Source organism: Oncorhynchus tshawytscha, linkage group LG03 (assembly GCF_018296145.1).
Source record: "Oncorhynchus tshawytscha isolate Ot180627B linkage group LG03, Otsh_v2.0, whole genome shotgun sequence".
NCBI classification, from domain to species: Eukaryota; Metazoa; Chordata; class Actinopteri; order Salmoniformes; family Salmonidae; genus Oncorhynchus; species Oncorhynchus tshawytscha.
In genome coordinates this window covers 8152037-8172765 of record NC_056431.1, presented here as the reverse complement: position 1 = coordinate 8172765, position 20729 = coordinate 8152037, and the positions used below count along the sequence as shown (strand labels likewise).

The 20729-nt window shown below is 42.9% G+C and overlaps 2 protein-coding genes across 5 annotated transcripts; both read left to right on the top strand.

Moving 5' to 3' along the window:
• Positions 1 to 381: 381 nt before the first annotated feature.
• LOC112226584 (probable ATP-dependent RNA helicase ddx6) lies at positions 382 to 15402 on the top strand. 3 transcript variants are annotated; one of them, XM_024391020.2, is made up of 13 exons: positions 382 to 500; positions 1859 to 2897; positions 2992 to 3096; positions 3215 to 3344; positions 3944 to 4090; positions 8664 to 8758; positions 10336 to 10458; positions 10628 to 10756; positions 12232 to 12348; positions 12473 to 12536; positions 12633 to 12734; positions 12875 to 13086; positions 13362 to 15402. In XM_024391020.2, exons 2-12 carry the CDS (start codon positions 2658 to 2660, stop codon positions 13081 to 13083), a joined length of 1461 nt encoding a protein of 486 aa, XP_024246788.2. In that variant the 5' UTR covers positions 382 to 500; positions 1859 to 2657; the 3' UTR covers positions 13084 to 13086; positions 13362 to 15402. The 3 variants fall into 3 exon arrangements, with proteins under 3 accessions (XP_024246788.2, XP_042165128.1, XP_024246779.2); XM_024391011.2 differs by lacking the exon at positions 382 to 500 and adding an exon at positions 511 to 963; XM_042309194.1 differs by lacking the exons at positions 382 to 500; positions 13362 to 15402 and adding an exon at positions 510 to 963 and having other exon boundaries at positions 12875 to 13087.
• A 1394-nt stretch (positions 15403 to 16796) lies between these two features.
• On the top strand, positions 16797 to 20672 carry LOC112226577 (mitochondrial import receptor subunit TOM40 homolog). Of its 2 annotated transcripts, none has more exons than XM_024390991.2 (10): positions 16797 to 16952; positions 17474 to 17676; positions 18105 to 18172; positions 18392 to 18484; positions 18590 to 18691; positions 18802 to 18907; positions 19157 to 19279; positions 19387 to 19463; positions 19726 to 19828; positions 19962 to 20672. In XM_024390991.2, the coding sequence occupies exons 2-10, from the start codon at positions 17475 to 17477 to the stop codon at positions 20099 to 20101; spliced, it is 1014 nt and encodes a 337-aa protein (XP_024246759.1). In that variant the 5' UTR covers positions 16797 to 16952; position 17474; the 3' UTR covers positions 20102 to 20672. The 2 variants fall into 2 exon arrangements, with proteins under 2 accessions (XP_024246759.1, XP_024246766.1); XM_024390998.2 differs by lacking the exon at positions 16797 to 16952 and adding an exon at positions 16980 to 17171.
• Positions 20673 to 20729: the final 57 nt, after the last annotated feature.

Here is a 20729-nt window from a genome sequence, read left to right as displayed (position 1 = left end):
CCCGAACAGCCGAAAAAACCCTCACAGAAGTCCAAAACTAACACAAATGTCGTCATAATATGTGCACGAACTCTACCGAACTGTTTCGTCTGGGAAGCAAGTGTTTTACCGTAGGGACGTCCCAAGGAACCCATATAGCGCTATTCATTTTGAGTTCGAAACAGGACACGTTGATTGGATATTGGATGTACCTGCGCAGCCAGACGAACGAAGGGTTCCATTAGTTACCACAGCCACAAAGTTAAACGTGGTTATATCGTAAAAATTAATAAAAAAATAAAAAAAGATTTTTAAGGTTAGGCAATACGGTTTAACAGGTTAAAATCACATTTGAAGAAGATAAATGGGTGGGGCTTATTACTTTGTGGCTGTGGCAACTAGTGACGACCCAGTAGGAAAGCGAAAGAGACAACCAGCTGAAGGCGAGCGTGCGGCCATGTTGAATTGTAATTTTGTTTTCAAAGAGACAAAAGAGAGACCCTCAAAAGAGAGACAAGTCGGTGGGTTTCACGAAAACTGGAAGCAGATAGCGCTAACCAATTTGAGTTCGAAACAGGACATGCTATTCAGTTAATGTACCTGCGCAGCCAGACGAACGAAGGTTCTATTAGTTACCGCAGCCGCAAAGTCAACATTGGTTATATCATAAACATGCTTAAAAATAGGTTTATATTGTCAGGCATACGGTTATCAGGTTAAAATCACATTTTAAGAAGATAAATTGTATAAATGGGCGGGGTTTGTGACTTTGTGGCTGTGGTAACTAGTGACGACAGTAGGAAAGCGAAAGAGACAACAAGCTAAAGGCGAGCGCGCGGCCATGTTGAATTGTCTTTTTTTTTTTTAAAGAAGAGACAAAAGAGAGACAAGTCGGTGGTTTCCACGAAACACAAACAGTATCTTAATACTTGGAACATTTGCTTTAATTAAGTTAACGAGAGAAGACGTCCGATGAACATTAAGGTAACATATTGTATTTGTTTGAAGTAGCTGAGTGCATGGGCGCTACTCGACTGCCTAGGCTAGTATATTTGAAGAAGTAGAATCGACCAGTCAGGCTACGCTTAACGTTATTTATTATAGTTAGCTAACTAACCAATGTTTGCAAAGCAAACGTGCTCGCTAGTTATTATTTTTTTACTTTATAAAATCTGTCGACTGACTATCTAAATCGCCAGCCTCAACTCGGACTTGTGTCGTGAAGTTACTGTTAGCCTCAAAGTTGTCAGTTAAACTAACTCAGCCCATAAACTTCGATTAACACGTTATCACAGCTAGCTAGCTAACGGTAGTTGACTAGCTAACTTCACAGCTATAGCTTGGTACGTTAGCTTAGCTAATCTACTTTACCGGGCATTAAATGCCACTAGGTAGCTAGTTAGTATCCACGTAAAGTGTGCCTACCGTTAACGTTACTGTGGTCACACAAACAATCATTAGTTAGCCATCTAACGTTTACTAGTAAACCAAATGTGGGTCTATGTTGGCTGTTCAATTTATTCATTGTCTCACGAGTACACTAAGCACCAACTCGGAGCTAACTGAACTATTTTGCTGGGCTCAGTCCTAATTTGCTAATATAGTGTTTTATCACAGCCAACTTGTGTGTAACTAATGTGTGCTCGTAACTTCTTAGGTTTTGGATCTTGTTAAAAGTTTTCCTGTTGCCCCAGACCACTGCACTTGGCAACTAGCTAACTACACTTATTATATCGACCATTTTTTCCACGTAATCATTTAAAGTACAGTCCTAGTTAGTGGTTGTTTTTGTTTAAAAGTTGAGACTTGGTTTCATTAATAATTTAGACATGTAACATTGGTGTTTTTGTCCTTGTGCTGTTTTGTTGGTTTCGTGCAGGTAACCTGGAGTTGAATGCAAATGCAACTAAGGGTGTCAGCTCCACATCTACCACAGCAAAAGAAGAGCACAACAGCAGAACACACATTGTGACTGTCCAAGTGAACAACACAAAGGGTTGGGACTATTACCCTCAGTGTTTTGTATAGGTCATTTTGAGGTTGCCAATAGCAAAATTGCCTCATAATACACCAAAAAACACACCAAGTTGAAAGACTCAGAAACATAGGAATAGTCCATGTGAATCAGAGGACAGTACAGGTTTGTTTGAATGTAAAAGACTAAAAGCACTTGAGACTCTAACAAAGAAACGTACGACCACTTCAGTCCAGGAAAAAAGCTTAGAAGGTTTGAACATAGAAACCATATTAAAAACTTAACAGGTTGTTGTACACAGAACTTCAGAAAAGGCATTTTTCACCAGGAATAAGACTGCTTCAGGATAATTTACTTTAGATGTTTGAATTCTGAAACACGTTCACATAGGCTTGATTTTGAGCGGATATATGATCAATTTATTCATATAAATGCTAATTTCTCCCTTTTTGGGGAGCGTCTTGTAAATATACCATTTTCGTATGCCAGACTCTTCTTTTCAAGAGGTCTGTACGTATAAGTGTATACATAAATTCTTTAAATTAGAAATCCTGAAAACAAGGTTTTAGTTTTTTTTTGTGAGCTAAATAACACAAGGACATTAGTTCCACGAGTAGAAAAACAATCTAAGGAAATATTGAACAAAAAACGTTTAGCTGAGTGACTAAGGAATTGACAGACTGAAGGAAAAGCTCTCTAAGCCATGTCTACAGCAAGAACGGAGAACCCAACATCCATCATGGGACTGAACAAGCCCAATGGGCAGTTTAGAGGACCACTCAAGCCAGTTGGACTAACATCAGGATCCCTGGCAACTGCCCCACAACCAGATGCCCAACAGAAGGGAGGGAACATTCCCCAGGGCAGTGGGGGTATCCGGTTTGGTGATGACTGGAAGAAGTGCCTGCAGCTTCCACAGAAAGACTGCAGATTTAGAACATCAGTAAGTCCTAGTGACACATTCACAGTTTAACAAAGCAAGCCCATCAATCAATAATGACCCTAGCTTCAACCTTGACCATCTACTCTTTCCCCAGGATGTGACATCGACCAAGGGGAATGAGTTTGAGGACTACTGCCTGAAGCGGGAGCTACTGATGGGGATCTTTGAGATGGGCTGGGAGAAACCATCTCCTGTACAGGTGACTTCCCTCTGCTTCTCTGTCCATGAAGATTTTGGAACTTTGTTGAATGTGTGTTAGTGTTTGCTCATGTTTGTGGAAGAGTCTCTCTCACCAACCTATGTCTGCCTGTCCCCAGGAGGAGAGCATCCCCATTGCTCTGTCAGGAAGGGACATCCTTGCCCGGGCTAAGAACGGCACCGGGAAAAGCGGAGCCTACCTCATTCCTCTCCTGGAGAGGATAGACCTGAAGAAGGACCACATACAGGGTGAGAACTGCACCAGCTGCTACTCAATACCGTTTCAACATCAATCCATGTGATCTCATTTGCTTGTTTTAATCAATGTTGGTACAAAGTCTGTCTATGAAATCTGCCCTTAATGTTTTATGATTAATTTGTCCTATTATGTAATCACTGGTGAATACCCCTATGTAGTTGCCTGAACAATTCACTAGATTGATGCACAAGTAAGCACACATTCAGTGTATGGAGAGGGCATTGCTACGGCTGAGTACGCCTTGTGGGACACGGAATCTCTGACATATGGACAGACCCACTGTCACAAACCTAACGCCCACACACAGTGTGCTGTAATAGAGCTTGAACACAAGGGAACAGTATGCCACAGATTCATAATGTCAAGGCCACTTGAGTTTAGTGAGTTGGATAAATTACATTCAGTTAAGCCAGTGCCTGAGCTCTGTCAGGGAAATTGGGCTTTTTTTTAACGGTCTCCGGTTATAGGTTATTTATTCCAATTGATTTGTGGAGATTGTTTTTCTCTTGTCCCTCATTCCCCAAACCCCTTTTTCTCTCCTCTGTCCTTAAATGTCTTTCTCTCTCTCCCCTTCCTCTCCTCTCTGCAGCCATGGTGATGGTTCCTACTCGAGAGTTAGCCCTGCAGGTGAGCCAGATCAGCATCCAGGTGAGCAAGCACATGGGTGGGGTCAAGGTCATGGCCACCACAGGAGGCACCAACCTGAGGGACGACATCATGCGTCTGGACGAGACTGGTAACTGCTACTGGGGACAGGCAGTCGAAAGGGTTATAGAGTGGCTGTAGTGTAGTGCCATAACCAATGTGTGAAGAACTGCAGCTGATCATAGTTCTACAGATACTATGGATATTGTTTCCTTGTGTGACTGACACTGAACTGTGTTACTTTAACTTTACATCTAGTTTGGCTGTTGATCAAGATACTTGCCCATGTTACACAACAGCACATTGTGCAACTCCTCATTATGTGCCTTTATATACTGTCCTTACTAGGGCTGTAATGATCAGTCCCCGATTCAAATGTTTGATACACTACATGACCAAAAGGATGTGGACACCTGCATGTCGAACATCTCATTCCAAAATCATTGGCATTAATATTAGTCCTCCCTTGGGGCAGTTGGCATTCTCCTGGTATATGCCAAACCCAGATTAGTCCTCAGGACTGCCAGATGGTGAAGCTTGATTAATCACTCTAGAGAATGCATTTCCACTGCTCCAGAATCCAATGGCGTCGAGCTTTATAACGCCACTCCAGCTGACGCTTGGCATTGCGCATGGTGATTTTAGGGTTGTGTGCGGCTGCTCGGCCATGGAAACCCATTTAAAGAATCTCCCGACGAACAGTTCTTGTGCTGACGTTGCTTCAGGGTAGTTTGGAACTCCACAATGAGTGTTGCAACTTCAGCACTACCACTTCATTTCTGAGCCATTATTGCTCCTACATGTTTACGCTTCACAATAACAGCAGAAACAGTTGACCGGGGCAGCTCTAGCGAGGCAGACATTTGATGAACTGACTTGTTGGAAAGATGGCATCCTGTGACGGTGCCACATTGAAAGTCACTGAGCTCTTTAGTAAGGCCATTCTACTGTTACTGTTTGTCTATGGAGATTGCATGGCTGTTTTTATACACCGGTCTGCAACGGGTGTGGTTGAAATGGCCAAATCCACTCATTTGAAGAGGGGTCCACATACTTTTGTGTATATATAGTGTGAGTTGTTTGGTCTGCTGTAACGATAGGTCCCTGATTCAAATGTTGAAGGTATGAGTGCATTGATCCGTGGGACCCCAAACAGATCCAAATGTAGCATGCATTGCCAGAAAATCTATTCAAACGTTACGAATTGCCGGAAAACTTTTTTTTTGTTGCTCAAATTACTTCTGAAAATAATATTTAATTCTGAAAATACCAAATATTTTATGGCAACCGTGTTGTCTCCTTCAGTGTTGAACTAAGCATTTAATTATGTTGACAGTCATTGATCTAGAAGTAATTTTGCATGCCCAACAACCCCAGTCAATATCAGTAGCCTTGTCAAACTGCGTCCTGTGTTCAGCTTCGCACGCTGACCAACGACGGGTAGGTCTATTCCTGTTCTGGTATATCTGCGACTCACCCTCCGCATTCAAATGTTTAAAATGGCTTGCTCTATTAGCCTTTATTAGTTGAGTGACAACAAATAACATTTTCTAGTTTTTTTTAAAGTCAAATGCACTTAGGTAGGCTACATGCTGATCAGGGCATACATTTGATTTGGATTGTTCAAGTTCACTATCAGCAGTCTGTATAGTCATTTTTAGGTGTATATGGTGAAGTTGGTAATTTCATAACGGGGACAGCAATCACTTTTTCTACCCGTACTACATGGTCGAAGCTAGAGAAGAATACAAGCTCACTCAGTCTGTATACCTCCAAACGGTCTAAACCAGGGGTATTCAACTCTCACCATACGAGGTCCGGAGCCTGTTGGTTTTCTGTTCTACCTGATCATTAATCGCACACGCCTGGTGTCGCAGGTCTAAATCAGTCCCTGATTTAGAATGAATAATGAATCAAATGCAGTGGAACGGACTTCGGGGTCCAGAGTTACGTTTCAGGAATCTGAACCGGCTGATTATGAGACTGGTGAAATACAAAGTTGTGTTATATATTCATTGGCTATGTCATAGCAAGATTTTTAAAAATATAGATATTTATACATTACTAGTTCCTCTAACACTTAATCAGCAAAAATGACATTCATTAGTGGGTGATTTTCCTTGTGGCTCAGATCAGATGCCTACAAGCATCATTTACACAAAGCCTAGTGGTTAGAGCGTTGGCTGGATCGAATCCCCGAGCTAACATGGTCAAAATCTGTCGTTCTGCCCCTGAACATGGCACTTCCCTGGTAGGCCGTCATTGTCAATAAGAATTTATTAACCTTTAACTAGGCAAGTCAGTTAACCTCTTAGCGCACGGATCCCGATTACGTGATCAAAATCGACAACGTGCGGGGAAGTTTGAGCGAGCCAAATTCAAATGAGAAAATCGTAATATTAAACATTCATGAACATACAAGTGTTATACATCATTTAAAAGCTTAAATTCTTGTTAATCCAACCGCGCTGTCAAATTTCAAAAAGGCTCTACGGCGAAAGCATACCGTGCGATTATCAGAGGACAGCGCCCCGCATACAAAAGCATTAACATTTTCCAAACCAGCAAAGGCATTAGAAATAACAATACAATAAATTGCTTAACTTTAAGGATCTTCCTCTGTTTGCAATCCCAAGGGTCCCAGCTACACAACAAATGTTTTTTTTCTCTCGATACGGTCCTTTATATCCCCAAAAAGTCAGTTTTTAGTTGGCGCGTTTGATTCAGTAATCCACTTGTTCCACAAGTTCAACATGCATACAATGGAATCCCAAAATGTATCAATAATCTTTGTCCAAACAAGTCAAACAACGTTTCTAATCAATCCTCGGGTACCCTAATATGTAAATAAACGATAAAATTTAAGAAGGCATGTATGTTCAATACCGGAGATAAATAACGGGGTGCGCGCCCTCATCCACGCGCGCCACAAGACTAGTCAGACTATTGACATCTATTGGAAGGCATAGGAACTGCAACCTGGGGGCTATTTATTTGTTTATCATGTAGACAATTGTTGCAATGGACAGTGACTTCAATTTTTTTTTTACCTGGATGGATTTCCCTCGGGAAATCTGCAATATCAGTTCTGTTAAACAGACATTATTTATTTAAAGTTTTATAATCTTTGGTGTTTTCTATCCAATGCTACCAATTATATGCATATCTTAGCTTCTGAACCTGAGTAACATGCAGTTTACTTTGGGCAAGTCATTTATCCGAACTCCCGAACACTGCCCCCTAGCCCTAAGAGGTTTTAAATAAAATTAAAAAAAGCTCATGAGCTCCATCTTCAGCAGATTTGAATTTAGAATGGAAAATGAATGTGTGTATGCAACAGATGTTAGTGCATCGCATCGATATGTTCCTCTAATCCAGGGGTGGGCAATTCCAGTCATCGAAGGGCCTGATGTCAGTTTTACACCAGTTAACACGCCTTACTCCAATAGTCACCTTGGTCCGGATTCACAAAACCTTAAATGTCTTAACGGCCATTTTTTCGGTAACTGTAGACTTAAGAAAGTTAAGCAAAGTTGCTATTCCTCAATTACATTATTGGAAATGTTAAGGTTTTTCCTAAGAAAAAAAGTGAAGAAATGTGATTCTTGAAAATAATGCTTAAGTACATTTCCAAGAAGGAATCCTAAACTTTAGCACGGCTAAACTCTTGTCTCGAGACATGGATACTTTTGTAGCCATTAATGTTTTCTTGCGCCACAGACAGTTGGCTACTGGATATTTTTAATACAAATGAAACACTCATTAGCTAGCTAGGAAGCAATTAGCAATATATTACAATAATCTAGAAGTGTTAAATGGCTAGCGCTATCTCGTCAATTTGCAAAGAACATGGCTAATGTTAACGTCAATAGCCATGTTGGCTATAATGTCTTTACACTTTAGCTATGTTAGCTAGCTAACTTACCGGTCACGCAGTTCCTCTACCACCTATACCTTCTCCTCCAGCTGGTCCACATGAATGGTCTCTCAGCTCCCTGCTTTTTTACGGCGTCACTGTCCCTTGCCATACCCCCGACGGCACAGACACTCGGCCACTCAAGCCCATCCTTTATTTTTGGTCTCTGCAGTGACCCCGCAGTTATCAAGTCTCCCCAACAGCAACCATTTCCTGGCTGCTCTTTCCCCCATTTCATCTCTTTTCTTGGTTATCCGTTTTTGATTTTGATATAGCTAGTCTGATGGCTATAATGTGTGAAGAAAAATAACCAAATCCGATCATCCCTGTCACATGTGCTTGAAACAAATAAATAAGCCTGTCAATGCCACATATTTACAAAGTTCCTAAGAACATTTTGAGGATTTGCATTTATGAACTATCTTATGAACTTAACATTTTTTCCCCCTTAAACTTATGTTTTTTCATGTTTTGTGAATCTGGACCCTAATCTTCAGTTTAGAATGCAATTTGATTAATCAGCTGTGTTTTCTAGGGATGGTGTCACACTTTTTCTCCAATCAGGCCCTTGAGGACTGGAGTTGCCCACCCCTGCTCTAATCAAACCGAGTCACACTGAATCGTTTCAAACTAAAACGTATCGTACCTGTATCGGAGACAATTTGTCAAATCGTCTTAAAGGGGAAAGATGCACATCCCTAGTACTTGATGTTTATTTTCATTTTCTTTATCTCGTCCCTTGTCTCAGTGCATGTGGTGATAGCCACACCAGGCAGGATCCTGGACCTGATAAAGAAGGGAGTGGCCAAAGTGGATAAAGTCCAGATGATGGTGATGGATGAGGTGAGCGTCGTTGGTTGTTTTATTAAAGCGGCATATGTTATGAAATCTGGAAAGTGTATATATATATATTTTTGTGGAACACTCCGTAGTTGCACGTTTTGTTTTTCTACAGGAATAGTATTGGTTTAATAAGCCAAGTGAAAGTAGCCCCACTTTGCCACCTACTCTCTTTGAACATAAACTCAGCAAAAAAAAGAAATGTCCCTTTTTTCAGGACCCTGTCTTTCAAAGAACGTCACAGATCTTCATTGTGAAGGGTTTAAACACTGTTTCCCATGCTTGTTCAACGAACCGTAAACAATTAATGAACATGCACCTGTGGAAAGGTTAAGACACTGACAGCTTACAGACGGTAGGCAATTCTGAAAACTTAGGACACTAAAGGAGGCTTTCTACTGACTCTGGAAAAACACCAAAAGAAAGATGCCCAGGGTTTCTTCTCATCTGCGTGAACATGCCTTAGGCATGCTGCAAGGAGGCATGAGGACTGCAGATGTGGCCAAGGCAATAAATTGCAATGTCCGTACTGAGACTCCTAAGACTGCGCTACAGGGAGACAGGACGGACAGCTGATCGTCCTCTGTGGCAGACCACGTGTAACAATGCCTGCACCGGATCGGGAAATCTGAACATCACACCTGCGGGACAGGTACAGGATGGCAACAACTGCCCGAGTTACACCAGGAACGCAAAATCCCTTCATCAGTGCTCAGACTGTCCGCAATAGGCTGAGAGAGGCTGGACTGAGGGCTTGTAGTGAGGCAGGTCCTCACCAGACATCCCTGGCAACAACGGCGCCTATGGGCACAAACCCCCTGTCACTGGAACAGACAGGACTGGAAAAAAGTGCTCTTCACTGACGAGTTGCGGTTTTGTCTCACCAGGGGTGATGGTCGGATTCGCATTTATCGTTGGAAGAAATGTGTGCTCTGGAGCGGGGTCGAGGTGGAGGGTCTGTCATGGTCTGGGGCGGTGTGTCGCAGCATGATGTTGTCATTGCAGGCAATCTCAACGCTATGTGTTACAGGGAAGATGACCTCCCTCATGTGGTACCCTTCCTGCAGGCTCTTCCTGACATGACCCTCCAGCATGACAATGCCATACTGCTCTTTCTGTGCGTGATTTCCTACAAGACAGGAATGTCAGTGTTCTGCCATGGCCAGCGAAGAGTCTGGATCTCAATCCCATTGAGCACGTCTGGGAACTTGCAGGTGCATTTGGTGGAAGAGTGGGGTAACATATCACAGGAAGAACTGGCAAATCTGGTGCAGTCAATGAGGAGATGCACTGCTGTACTTAGTATCTGGTGTGCCCACCAGCTGCATTGACTGACTTGATTTTGACCTCCCCTTTGTTCAGGGACACATTATTCCATTTCTGTTAGTCACATGACAGTGGAACTTGTTCAGTTTGTCTCAGTTGTTGAATCTTATGGTCATACAAATATTTACACATGTTAAGTTTGCTTAAAATAAACACAGTTGACAGTGAGAGAACATATTTTTTGCTCAGTTATGTTAATGTGCTGAGGCTGCACTCAACTGGGTCATCAACAAATGTGTCCTGACTCTCTCTAGGCAGACAAGCTGCTGTCTCAGGACTTTGTGGTCCTGATCGAAGACATCATTAGCTTCCTGGCTAAGGGTCGTCAGATCCTACTCTACTCTGCCACCTTCCCCATCAGTGTGCAGAAGTTCATGGTGAGAGGACTTTCCTTGATAACTGGGGGCTAGAGAGTACGAGAACAGGGGGAGACCAAGGGGAAGATGTGCATGGAGATTCAATGAGAAATTAGTCTGAATTAAAAGTTGACAACTGAATTGTCTTTACTTTCAATTGCAATATGTTTACCCCTTTCCCCCTCTCCAGGCGAAGCACCTTTCAAAGCCCTATGAGATCAACCTGATGGATGAGCTGACCCTGAAGGGCATCACCCAGTACTACGCCTACGTCACTGAGAGGCAGAAAGTCCACTGCCTCAACACCCTCTTCTCCAGGGTGAGTGTGTCAAGCTGTGGAGGTAGTTTGTTGAGCTACATACAGTGCATTCGGAAAGTATTCAGAACCCTTGACATTTTTCACATTTTGTTTGTTACTTTACAGCCTCATTCTAAAATGGATTACATTATTTTTTCCCCCTCATTAATCTACACGCACTACCCCATAATGACAAAGCAGAAACAGGTTTTTATAAATTTTTGCAAATGTATTTTTTTTTTTAATTAAAAAACATACGTATTCAGACCCTTTGATGGGAGACTCAAAATTGAGCTCGGGTGCATCCTGTTTTCATTGATCATCCTTGATGTATAAAAAACTTGATTGGAGTCCACTTGCTGTAAATTTAATTGATTGGACATGAATTGGAAAGGAACACACCTGTCTAGAATTGTCCGTTGAGCCTGGATTGTGTCAAGACAGATCTGGGGAAGGGTACCAAAAATGTCTACAGCATTGAAGGTCCCCAAGAACAGTGGCCTCCATCATTCTTAATGGTAGACTCTTCCTAGCGCTAGCCTCACGGCCAAATGGCAATCTGGGGTGAAGGGCTTTGGTCAGAGAGGTGACCAAGAACCTAATGGTCAATCTGACAGAGCTCCAGAGTTCCTCTGTGGAGATGGGAGAACCTTCCAGAAGGAAGCATCTCTGCAGCATTCCACCAATCAGGCCTTTATGTTAGTGGCCAGACGGAAGCCACTCCTCTGTAAAAGGCACATGACAGCCCGCTTGGAGTTTGCCAAAATGCACCTAAAGACTCAGACCATGAGAAACTAGATTCTCTGGTCTGGTGAAACGAAGATTGAACTATTTTGGCCTGAATGCCAAGCGTCACAACTGTACGGATGGTGGCAGGTTTCCTCCAGATAAGCATGGTGGTGGCAGTACCATGCTGTGGGGATGTTTTTCCAGAGGCAGGGACTGGGAGACTAGCCAGGATTGAAGGGAAAGATGAACGGAGCAAAGTAAAGAGATCCTTGGTAAAAAAAAAAACTTCACCCCGGTCTGACAACCTGCTCCAGAGCACTCAGGACAACATTCCAAGAGGACAATGACCCTGCGAACACAGCCAAGACAACACAGGAGTGGCTTCGGGACAAGTCTCTGAATGTCCTTGAGTGGCCCAGCCAGAGCTGGTCAATTTTATTCAATTTTAGAATATGGCTGTAATGTAACAGTGTGGAAAAAATTCACGATGTCTAAATACTTTGAATGCACTAACTGCTTGATGAGCAACCTTGAAGGAACCTTAGGTCCCAGAGATATTGCCTCATGTTTTGCTAGATACTAACTCAAGGTGGGTTGGAAATGTGTTCCGTAACTGGTCCTTTACATACACAGTCAGAAAAGCTAATTCTTTCAGTCCTAGAGATATTGACTAATGGGAGAGCAGGAAGCCATGTTTCATTCATCTGGGTCATCCATCAATTCATAATGAGTACATTGTCTCATCAATGTGTCTTGTTCTCCAACAGCTCCAGATCAACCAGTCCATTATCTTCTGTAACTCCACCCAGCGGGTTGAGCTGCTGGCCAAGAAGATAACCCAGCTGGGCTACTCCTGCTTCTACATCCACGCCAAGATGATGCAGGTCAGCTGGCCCTGCCACTTGCACTTTAGATGTAGACCGCATGGAATACCTTCACATTAGACTGTGTGTAGATCTGTGTAGCCATGTTTTGCTAACCCTTGCACTGGTTTTGCCTTTGAAACAGGAGTATAGAAACCGTGTATTCCATGACTTCAGAAACGGACTCTGCAGGAACTTGGTCTGCACGGGTAACGTATTTTACTCTTGAGTTGAATGATTGCTTGATTAAATTTATTTTTATAACTGATAGACTGATTGTCAAATTCTCTTGCCTCCCTGCTTAGATCTGTTCACCAGGGGAATTGACATTCAAGCTGTGAACGTAGTGATCAACTTTGACTTCCCCAAGAACGCTGAGACGTACCTGCATCGCATCGGCAGATCAGGTGAGACCATCCACTGCATTTTCATCACGCTGACAAATCAGACCTACTGGAACATCATGGTCTTCTCCAGCTACCATCTGCTTTTCTCCTGGGTAAATAGTGTCAAATATAAGCCTGTTTATTTTTAATACCTTTTCCAGGGAGGTTTGGTCACCTGGGTCTGGCCATCAACCTGATCACCTCTGAGGACCGTTTCAACCTGAAGTCCATCGAGGACCAGCTGGTGACTGACATTAAGCCCATCCCCGGCAGCATCGACAAGGGTCTGTACGTGGCGGAGTTCCACTCTGCCGACCCAGACGCAGAAGACGAGATCAGAGGCAAGGACGGCGAGTTAAGCGCAGCATAAATGGTAAGGTTTGACCATGTATGCAGAGATGAGTCTCCCATTATAGAAAGCACTCGGTAGTTATTTCACCTTTTGTTTATTTCATCTGTTGAGTCCTTTGGATCCTTGCTGGTCAGTGGTCATACAACAAAATCATTTTGGGCATTAGGGCCTGAACTGAGAAACGGTTCTCATGTTCAGCCTGATAAAAGTTTCTCGGTGGATAGGATTGTTGAATAGGCTTTGCTTCAGCAATTTGATAACATTGGTTCCTAACTGGAGCCTTCTCTCTTTTCCAGGAGAACAAGAGGCGTCTGGCATTCATCACACCATCCCCTGCTGCGCACAGACATTAAGTTTAGTTTCTGACTGAATATTTAAATTCTACAGGATACTTTTTCTTTTTCGGCGGGGCAAAGTTTACAGCAGTGGTCAGTTTGTTTTGTCACAGTTTACAGCTGTTTTTTAAACAACATGATATGTATCCAACTGTCAATTTTCTAAGTCTGCTGACTTTCTGTATTGTCAGTGTATCACTGTAGTGGCTTCTTATACAGTCACATTTCATCATTTCCTGTTGAAAAGGCCCTCCTCGCTTGTCAGGTTCACTTCCTATAGACTTATTTCTGAGCAGATGACTGTCGAGGAAACCAAAGCTGAACATGTTGATAGGGAATAATGGATTTACTCAAAAAACCAAAAGGACCCCCTCTGCTTTAACAGCTGTCTGGGGAATGCTATCATGGTGCTATACGGTGGAAATACGAATAGAACTACATTTTAAAAGTTTCTTTGTTTTTAAGTGTTCGTGCTGTGACTTTAGTCATACATGAAAGACATGAATAGTTTGTCGCAGACGCACACTGAGTATTGATTAGTTTACTTATTGTTTGTTTATATTTTACAGCCTCCTTAGTGGGCTATGGCACCAGACAGACTCGTAACTCTTTGGGCAACAAATCCCTTGGACAAGGAGATGATGGCAATAGAACCTGACACGAAGAGGGCATTGATACAGGGCAAACATTTTATTTAGATACACTGACTTACTGAACCCCCCCCAAAAAAGTGTTTTTATTATTTCTTTAGACATGCTGAAGCCAGTCATCTTATTCTATTGCTCTCTGACTCTTCTGTTCATCTCTCGCACTCTTAACTCACTCGCGTGCCTTAATCTAACCTCCGCTCAGTGTTCATACTGTACGTCTGAATGGATCTGTCTGTGAACCAGAGCTCCAGGAAGTGGCTTGAAAGTTCTGTTCTAAAAAGAGCTTCTGGTAATGTGTTCTTTAGCTCTCACCTCAAGTCAGTGCTTGTTTTCTCAGCTTCCCAGAACTCCCCTAAGTGTTTCTAATATGTGGAGTTGTTGAAACTGATCTAAGGTCAATTTTGCATCCCCTATCCTAGTGGTTAATATTAGATTTTTGGGGATGAAAACCTGACCCTGGATCTATCTGTAGCTTTTCAGAGACACCAGGGAGCAGAAATGGTCACACAGGGTGGGGGAACCTAATCTCTAACTCAAGAAGGGATTTGTTACACTACTGGCAATTGTCATTGAGGAATCATAGCATTTCAGTCATATTTTCTCACAATTGTTATGCAATATATTTTTCCTCTTTCGTACAGCTATATTGGGTAGTCTGACAGAGGAATGGTTGTGTTGAGGGAAGATTGTAGCAGTACTGTCATTGGCTACAGTACAGATCTACTTTTAAAAGGATAAAATATTGCCAAATACAATCTTATAGTGACAACCCTAACAGATCCTACAATCTTCAACATTAGAGATGTAGCAGATGGCTGGCCTCCGCATTGAGTTTAGCACCAGCAGAACCAAACAAGGACCATTGTCATGCATTATTTAAACAGCCTACAATACTGAGCACTGTTTCCCCACATCTTGCTCTGGAGTATCCCTGTAAATACTGGAGTTTATTTAACTTATTCCATTGTCAATTATCCTCAATTGAGGCACTTGAGCACTGAAATGGGACTTATGATTTGAGCATTGTTAAGTGTCTGTTTAACCAATTAATAATGTTTTATCTCGGGACACCAGCCGCCCACAGCAACAAGCGATAGCTTTGGGACAAGGCTATAAAATGGGCAAGAGAAGCAACATTTGCCAGGGGTACTCCAGGGCTGACTATGGTTGACCTTTTTTTTTTTTTCTATCCAACTTATTTGGTTTGAGTAATGCTCCTGTTGTCTTTTTGGCAGTGGTCACCTGCTGAGTTAAAGTGGTAGGAGGATGGCTAAGCAAAGTTTATTCTCGTGCCAATTGTGTCAATGCCAGCACCTTTTGAAGGAATCAAATAAAGGCCTGCTGATTCTCCATCCCCTGTGACTTAAGTTTTTGTGTGTCTTGGTTCATCACACTGAATGTTGTTTGTGTCAAGTTACACATTGTATCAGTGGTCAGCTAACATTGTGGAAAGTATGCATAACCTATTTGGCATAGGCCTGTCATGAAACTAGCTATATGTGTACATTTTAATTTGCTAGGGCAGATGTGGTGTTAATGACAAATTGGGAAAACATTCAAGATACCATAATATACAGTACCGGTCAAAAGTTTGGACACAAACTCTTGAATGAGTATATCTAGATTAATTTTTTTATTCCTACATTTGTAGAATAGACAACTATGAAATAAAACACAATCATGTAGCAACCAGTGAAGTGTAAACAAACCTAAATATTTTAGATTCTTCAAAGTAGCCACCCTTTGCCTTGACTGCTTTGTACACTCTTGGCATTCTCTCAACCAGCTTAATGAGATGGTCTTTAAGCAGTTTCTACATGCGGATCACTTGTTGGCAGCTTTTCCTTCACTCTGTGGTCCAACTCATTTCAATAGGGTTAAGGTTGGTTTTTTTGTGGAGGCCTTAGTTATCTGATGCAGCAATCCATCACTCTCCTCCTTGGTCAAATAGCCCTTACACAGCCTGGAGATGTGTTGGGTCATTGTCCTGTTGAAAAAACAAATGATAGTCCCACTAAGCGCAAACCAGATGGGATGGTGTATTGCTGCAGAATGCTGTGGTAGCTATGCTGATTAACTGTGCCTTGAATTTGAAATCAGTATCACCAGCAAAGCACCATCACACCACCTCCATGCTTCATGGTGGGAACCACACATACTGTGATCAACCGTTCACCTACTCTGCGGTTTGAAAATCTCAACTTTGGACTCATCAGACCAAAGGATAGATTTCCACTGTCCATTGCTTGTTTCTTGGCCCAGGCAAGTCTCTATTTCTTGGTGTCCTTTTTTGGTTACTACATGATTCCATATTTTATTTAATATTTTTTATGTCTTCATTATTCCAGTGTAGAATTATCATTTTTTTAACTTAGAATGAGTAGGTGTGTTCAAACTTTTGACTGGTACTGTACATTCTACATGTAGAAAGAATCACAGGAAGACGAGCACTGTATAGGAAGATTACCCTGGGAATGTCTTGCTTCATGGGAATGAATGAAGCAACCGATTGGAAGGCGCAAAATAAGCCTATTAATGTCGTATTCAGGTGCTAGTCGGAAGTAGGAAACTCGTAAATGTTGGACTTGCTTACTGGCTGTAGTTATACACGTGTTGCATTCAACCCATTCCCCAGTGGTTCAGCGACTTAGTGTTCAACTAGATAGTAGATCAGTCATTTCAGAGTTCCCGAATAGGTCATGAACCCAGCACAACACGCAATATTTAGGATTTTCCTAGTAGTTGGATGTGCTGGCCAATGGTGGTTGAGTTTGTAGGTACACTACCCAATCTATGAGGTTATAGGGGACGGAGGGCGGGCCTAAACATGCACCGGAAGGTTGTGGTTGAACTTTGCCGGTGTGTAGCTAGAATTACCGCCGGACACGCACAAACAGTCAACGTGAGTAGCTCGCTAACACATTTGAAGGACAGTTGCATGAAACAGACAACTCTAAGACCGATGTCTTTATTACAGATAGCTGATGGTGTTACAGTTTTGTTGTCAGAAGCATGTACAGTGCTGCAATTGTTATCGCTAGCAACATTAGCAAGCTAACGTTAGCTCAGTCAGTGACCGTCAGTCAAGTCGACCAGGTCTCAGAGCATTTCGTATTCTTCTGTACGTAAATCCGAGACACTCCATTATGTATGATACAGTATCTTACGTTTGGTATGGTTGCATAACACCGATGGTTACTTAAGGCCACAACGAAAGGGGATTGTGGTTGGTATGGGTGGGCATTTGCTACCTTGCTAACGTTACGTGTTTGGCTTAAATACCCTTTGGCCTTGACCTAGCTGTGTTAGTCTTTGTCCCAGTTAATGCATAGAGTTGGATAGCTAGCCACTAGAACTATTAACATTAACATCAAGTATCTCACCCCTTCTCTCTCTTTGTGTCTCTCTCTCATCCTGCTTCAGCATGGGCAGTGTGTTGGCTGCCAGCTCCCCCCCTCCCCCAGGCAGTGGCGTTGTCCAGGGGGCCCCTGGTTTGGTGTCAGTCCCCCCAGGGTTCTCCATGCCCTCTGTCCCTCCCCCCTCTGTCCCGGGACAGCCAGCGGGTGAGACAGGGAGCCCCCTCCCCAACCCTGGTACCTATGAGGAGTGTCATCGCAAGTGCAAAGGTAAGAATCATACAGTCATGTCATGCGGTATGTCATCAGCGTTGTACAGGTGCATCTTTCCTGTTCGAATAGACTGGGCAATGACGCTGCAGATTTTATGCTCATATTTATTTGAGAGGTGTTTTTCCTCTGACATAAAAATGTTTTCTGTCCCATATTTTAGATTGTATTAAATGTTAAAATTGTTTGCATTAAATAGTTTGTTTTGTCCATAGACTTGGACAACTCTAGTGTCCAAAGGTCAGGTTTAGCAAGGGCAGCACCATTGACTTTCATCATTTTGAAATCAACTGGGTGGGGCTATTGGTTAAGGAAGGATCACATAATTCCTTCCAGGTCATCAGGAGGGATCAGCCCATGAATTATACTTGTGAGCAAACATTCCATAGCAAACATTCCATATCTCTATGGTTCTAACGTCATTTCAGAGGTGTTCCCCATCCAGATGGAAGGAGTGCGACTGGTGGTCAACAAGGGCCTGAGTAATCACTTCCAGGTCAGTTGTGGAGCTAGAGGAATATATATTCTAGATGCAGCCAGTCGGTAAGTTAAAGTCAGCGTTAGTATGCATTCTGTGCAAGCTATTATACAATGAAAAGGAACTATCTAACCCTCAAGGCTGTAAAGCTCAAGGTGGTGATTGTCCTATTTCATATGGATCAGAATACTATATTGTTTGCCTCTTTATTGGATGTCTGCTGTATCTGTTCTACAGGTCAGTCATACAGTTACTCTCAGCACCTTGGCTGAATCTGGCTACCGGTTTGGTGCCACCTACGTGGGCACTCAACAGACAGGACCTGCTGAGGTAAACTGTCATTTGACTGGTCTGGAAAATGTCTCTCAGCCACTTTACCCTAATAGTATTATATTCTAATAGAGTTGTTAATGTATGTGTTGAACCCCCCCCAAGTCCTTCCCAGTCATGGTGGGAGACATGGACAACACCGGTAGTCTGAACGCCCAGGTTATCCACCAGCTCACCAGCGCCGTGCGCTCTAAAATAGCCATCCAGGTACGTCACTGTGAAGAGTGGAACGCAACACCAGGATCAGGAAGTTTGTATATTAAACTTACTGTTTATTCATCTGTCCAGTTCCAATAATGCCTTTGTTATTTCAACAGACTCAGCAGCACAAGTTTGTGAACTGGCAGTGTGACATGGAGTATCGTGGTGATGACTTCACCTCTGCTGTTACCCTGGGCAACCCAGACGTCCTCCTCGGCTCTGGTAGGATTGTTTTCTCATCAGACTTCACTGGTGGTCCATGATGCTGCAAAACGACCCATCTCTCCTACAAGCACATTTGTGTGGAAGCTTCATCACTTAAAGCAATAATGTTCTTGTTACCCAGCCTTTTGATCACATGTTATGATGGCCTCTGTTTACAGAGTGAATAGGCTGGTTATTATTCAGACATGAGTCCTTTATTCTTGTGCTCTATTGTAACATCTATGATGACGATGTTGCTGTCCTCAGGTATTATCGTGGCTCACTACCTTCAGTCCATCAGTCCAGCCCTGGCGTTGGGAGGAGAGCTGGTCTACCACCGGAGGCCTGGGGAGGAGGGAGCAGTCACCTCGCTAATGGGCAGATACACAGGTGAGACCCTCTCTGACCCACACCGCACCACCTCACCTTCTGTTAGAGCCAGGAGCTTTTTACTGGTCAGGTCACTGAGATTAATTTTCTTCTTGTTTTTACTCCAGGCAATAATTATGTTGCCACATTGACTCTAGGAGGTGCTGGTGCTCATGCAACATACTACCACAGAGCCAATGACCAGGTACCCAAACTAAGCTATCCTATCACCTTGCCCCCAGTCTACCTTGCCCTCAGTCTAGACCACAAAACTCCTCAAACTTTAGTGTGTATCACTGTGCAAAATAGTTGGGAATCCACTGGTATCCTACCATCTCATGACCATGCTAATGGACCATGCCTTTTCTGACATGGAGGTGTTAGCCCACTGAAATACTTGAGGCTATGTAGCAGCACAGTGCTAGGTCTGTTTGTGAGACCATCTTGTTGTCGTTCTACCAACTCAGCTGCAGCTGGGGGTGGAGTTTGAGGGCAGCATGCGGACGCAGGAGACTGCAGTATCGTTTGGGTATCAGCTGGACCTCCCTAAAGCCAACCTGCTCTTTAAAGGTAAGCCACTCTCTGTCCCTCGACAGCACAGCTATTCAGTCAGACCTCTAGGGTTAATTGAGTGAATTGAGCCATTTGTCAATGATTGTCCCAGGTCTGAATTATTTCCTGATCAGTCCATCCCTGTCTCCAGGTTCGGTAGACAGTAACTGGGTGGTGGGGGCGGTCCTGGAGAAGAAGCTGCTGCCCCTGCCTCTCTCCTTGGCCCTGGGAGCCTTCCTTAACCAAAAGAAGAACAAGTTCCAGTGTGGCTTCAACGTCACCGTTGGCTAGATGACCTCCAGCCGCCTCAGACACACTGGGACCAGCACAGAAACACACAGTCCTGGGCTTGTCATGTATCTACTGGATTCAGAGACTCTCCTATACTGTGAATTGTGGGGCAGAGTGAGCGAGGGGGTTACTCTATACCATGGAGCCAGGCCTACATATTGTAGCACAAGTCTATTTCCTTCTGGTATATATGTGATACCCAACGAATAGAGAGCATCAGGTGATGCAGTCCAACATGTGATTAGACTAATATTGTCGCTGTCTGATAACTGCATCTACAATATTGGCAATTTCCAAACAATACAGAAGCTATAGGAAAGGAAAATAGGGCTATATTTTACTGTTAACGAATATACAATTACTGAACTTCAGAAGTATTTTGAATACATTTTCTTGGTCCTAGAGTCATGAAATGTTCAGAGTACACTTACTGCTTTCAATATATGTAATAGAAATGGGCAGAAATGGAGTTGAAGTCCTCACCAGACCGTGACAATATTCTGAAATGCATTTAGAATCATAAATAACTTTTGTATCTTTGGTTTTTGATGTTAAAGACCATTAAGGACTGGTTCTGTGTCCGTGTGGTGCTATGAACGTGAATAAATAACAGTGCATAGAAAAATAA

Bases quoted from the DNA above. Each gene is read 5' to 3' on its own strand.
- LOC112226584 (XM_024391020.2), top strand. From the start codon at position 2,658: ATGTCTACAGCAAGAACGGAGAACCCAACATCCATCATGGGACTGAAC. The intron at 12,349-12,472 runs GTCAGCTGGCCC...CCTTTGAAACAG, and splicing joins TCCACGCCAAGATGATGCAG to GAGTATAGAAACCGTGTATT. The intron at 12,735-12,874 runs GTGAGACCATCC...TACCTTTTCCAG, and splicing joins GCATCGCATCGGCAGATCAG to GGAGGTTTGGTCACCTGGGT.
- LOC112226577 (XM_024390991.2), top strand. From the start codon at position 17,475: ATGGGCAGTGTGTTGGCTGCCAGCTCCCCCCCTCCCCCAGGCAGTGGC. The intron at 18,908-19,156 runs GTAGGATTGTTT...TGCTGTCCTCAG, and splicing joins AGACGTCCTCCTCGGCTCTG to GTATTATCGTGGCTCACTAC. The intron at 19,464-19,725 runs GTACCCAAACTA...CTACCAACTCAG, and splicing joins ACCACAGAGCCAATGACCAG to CTGCAGCTGGGGGTGGAGTT.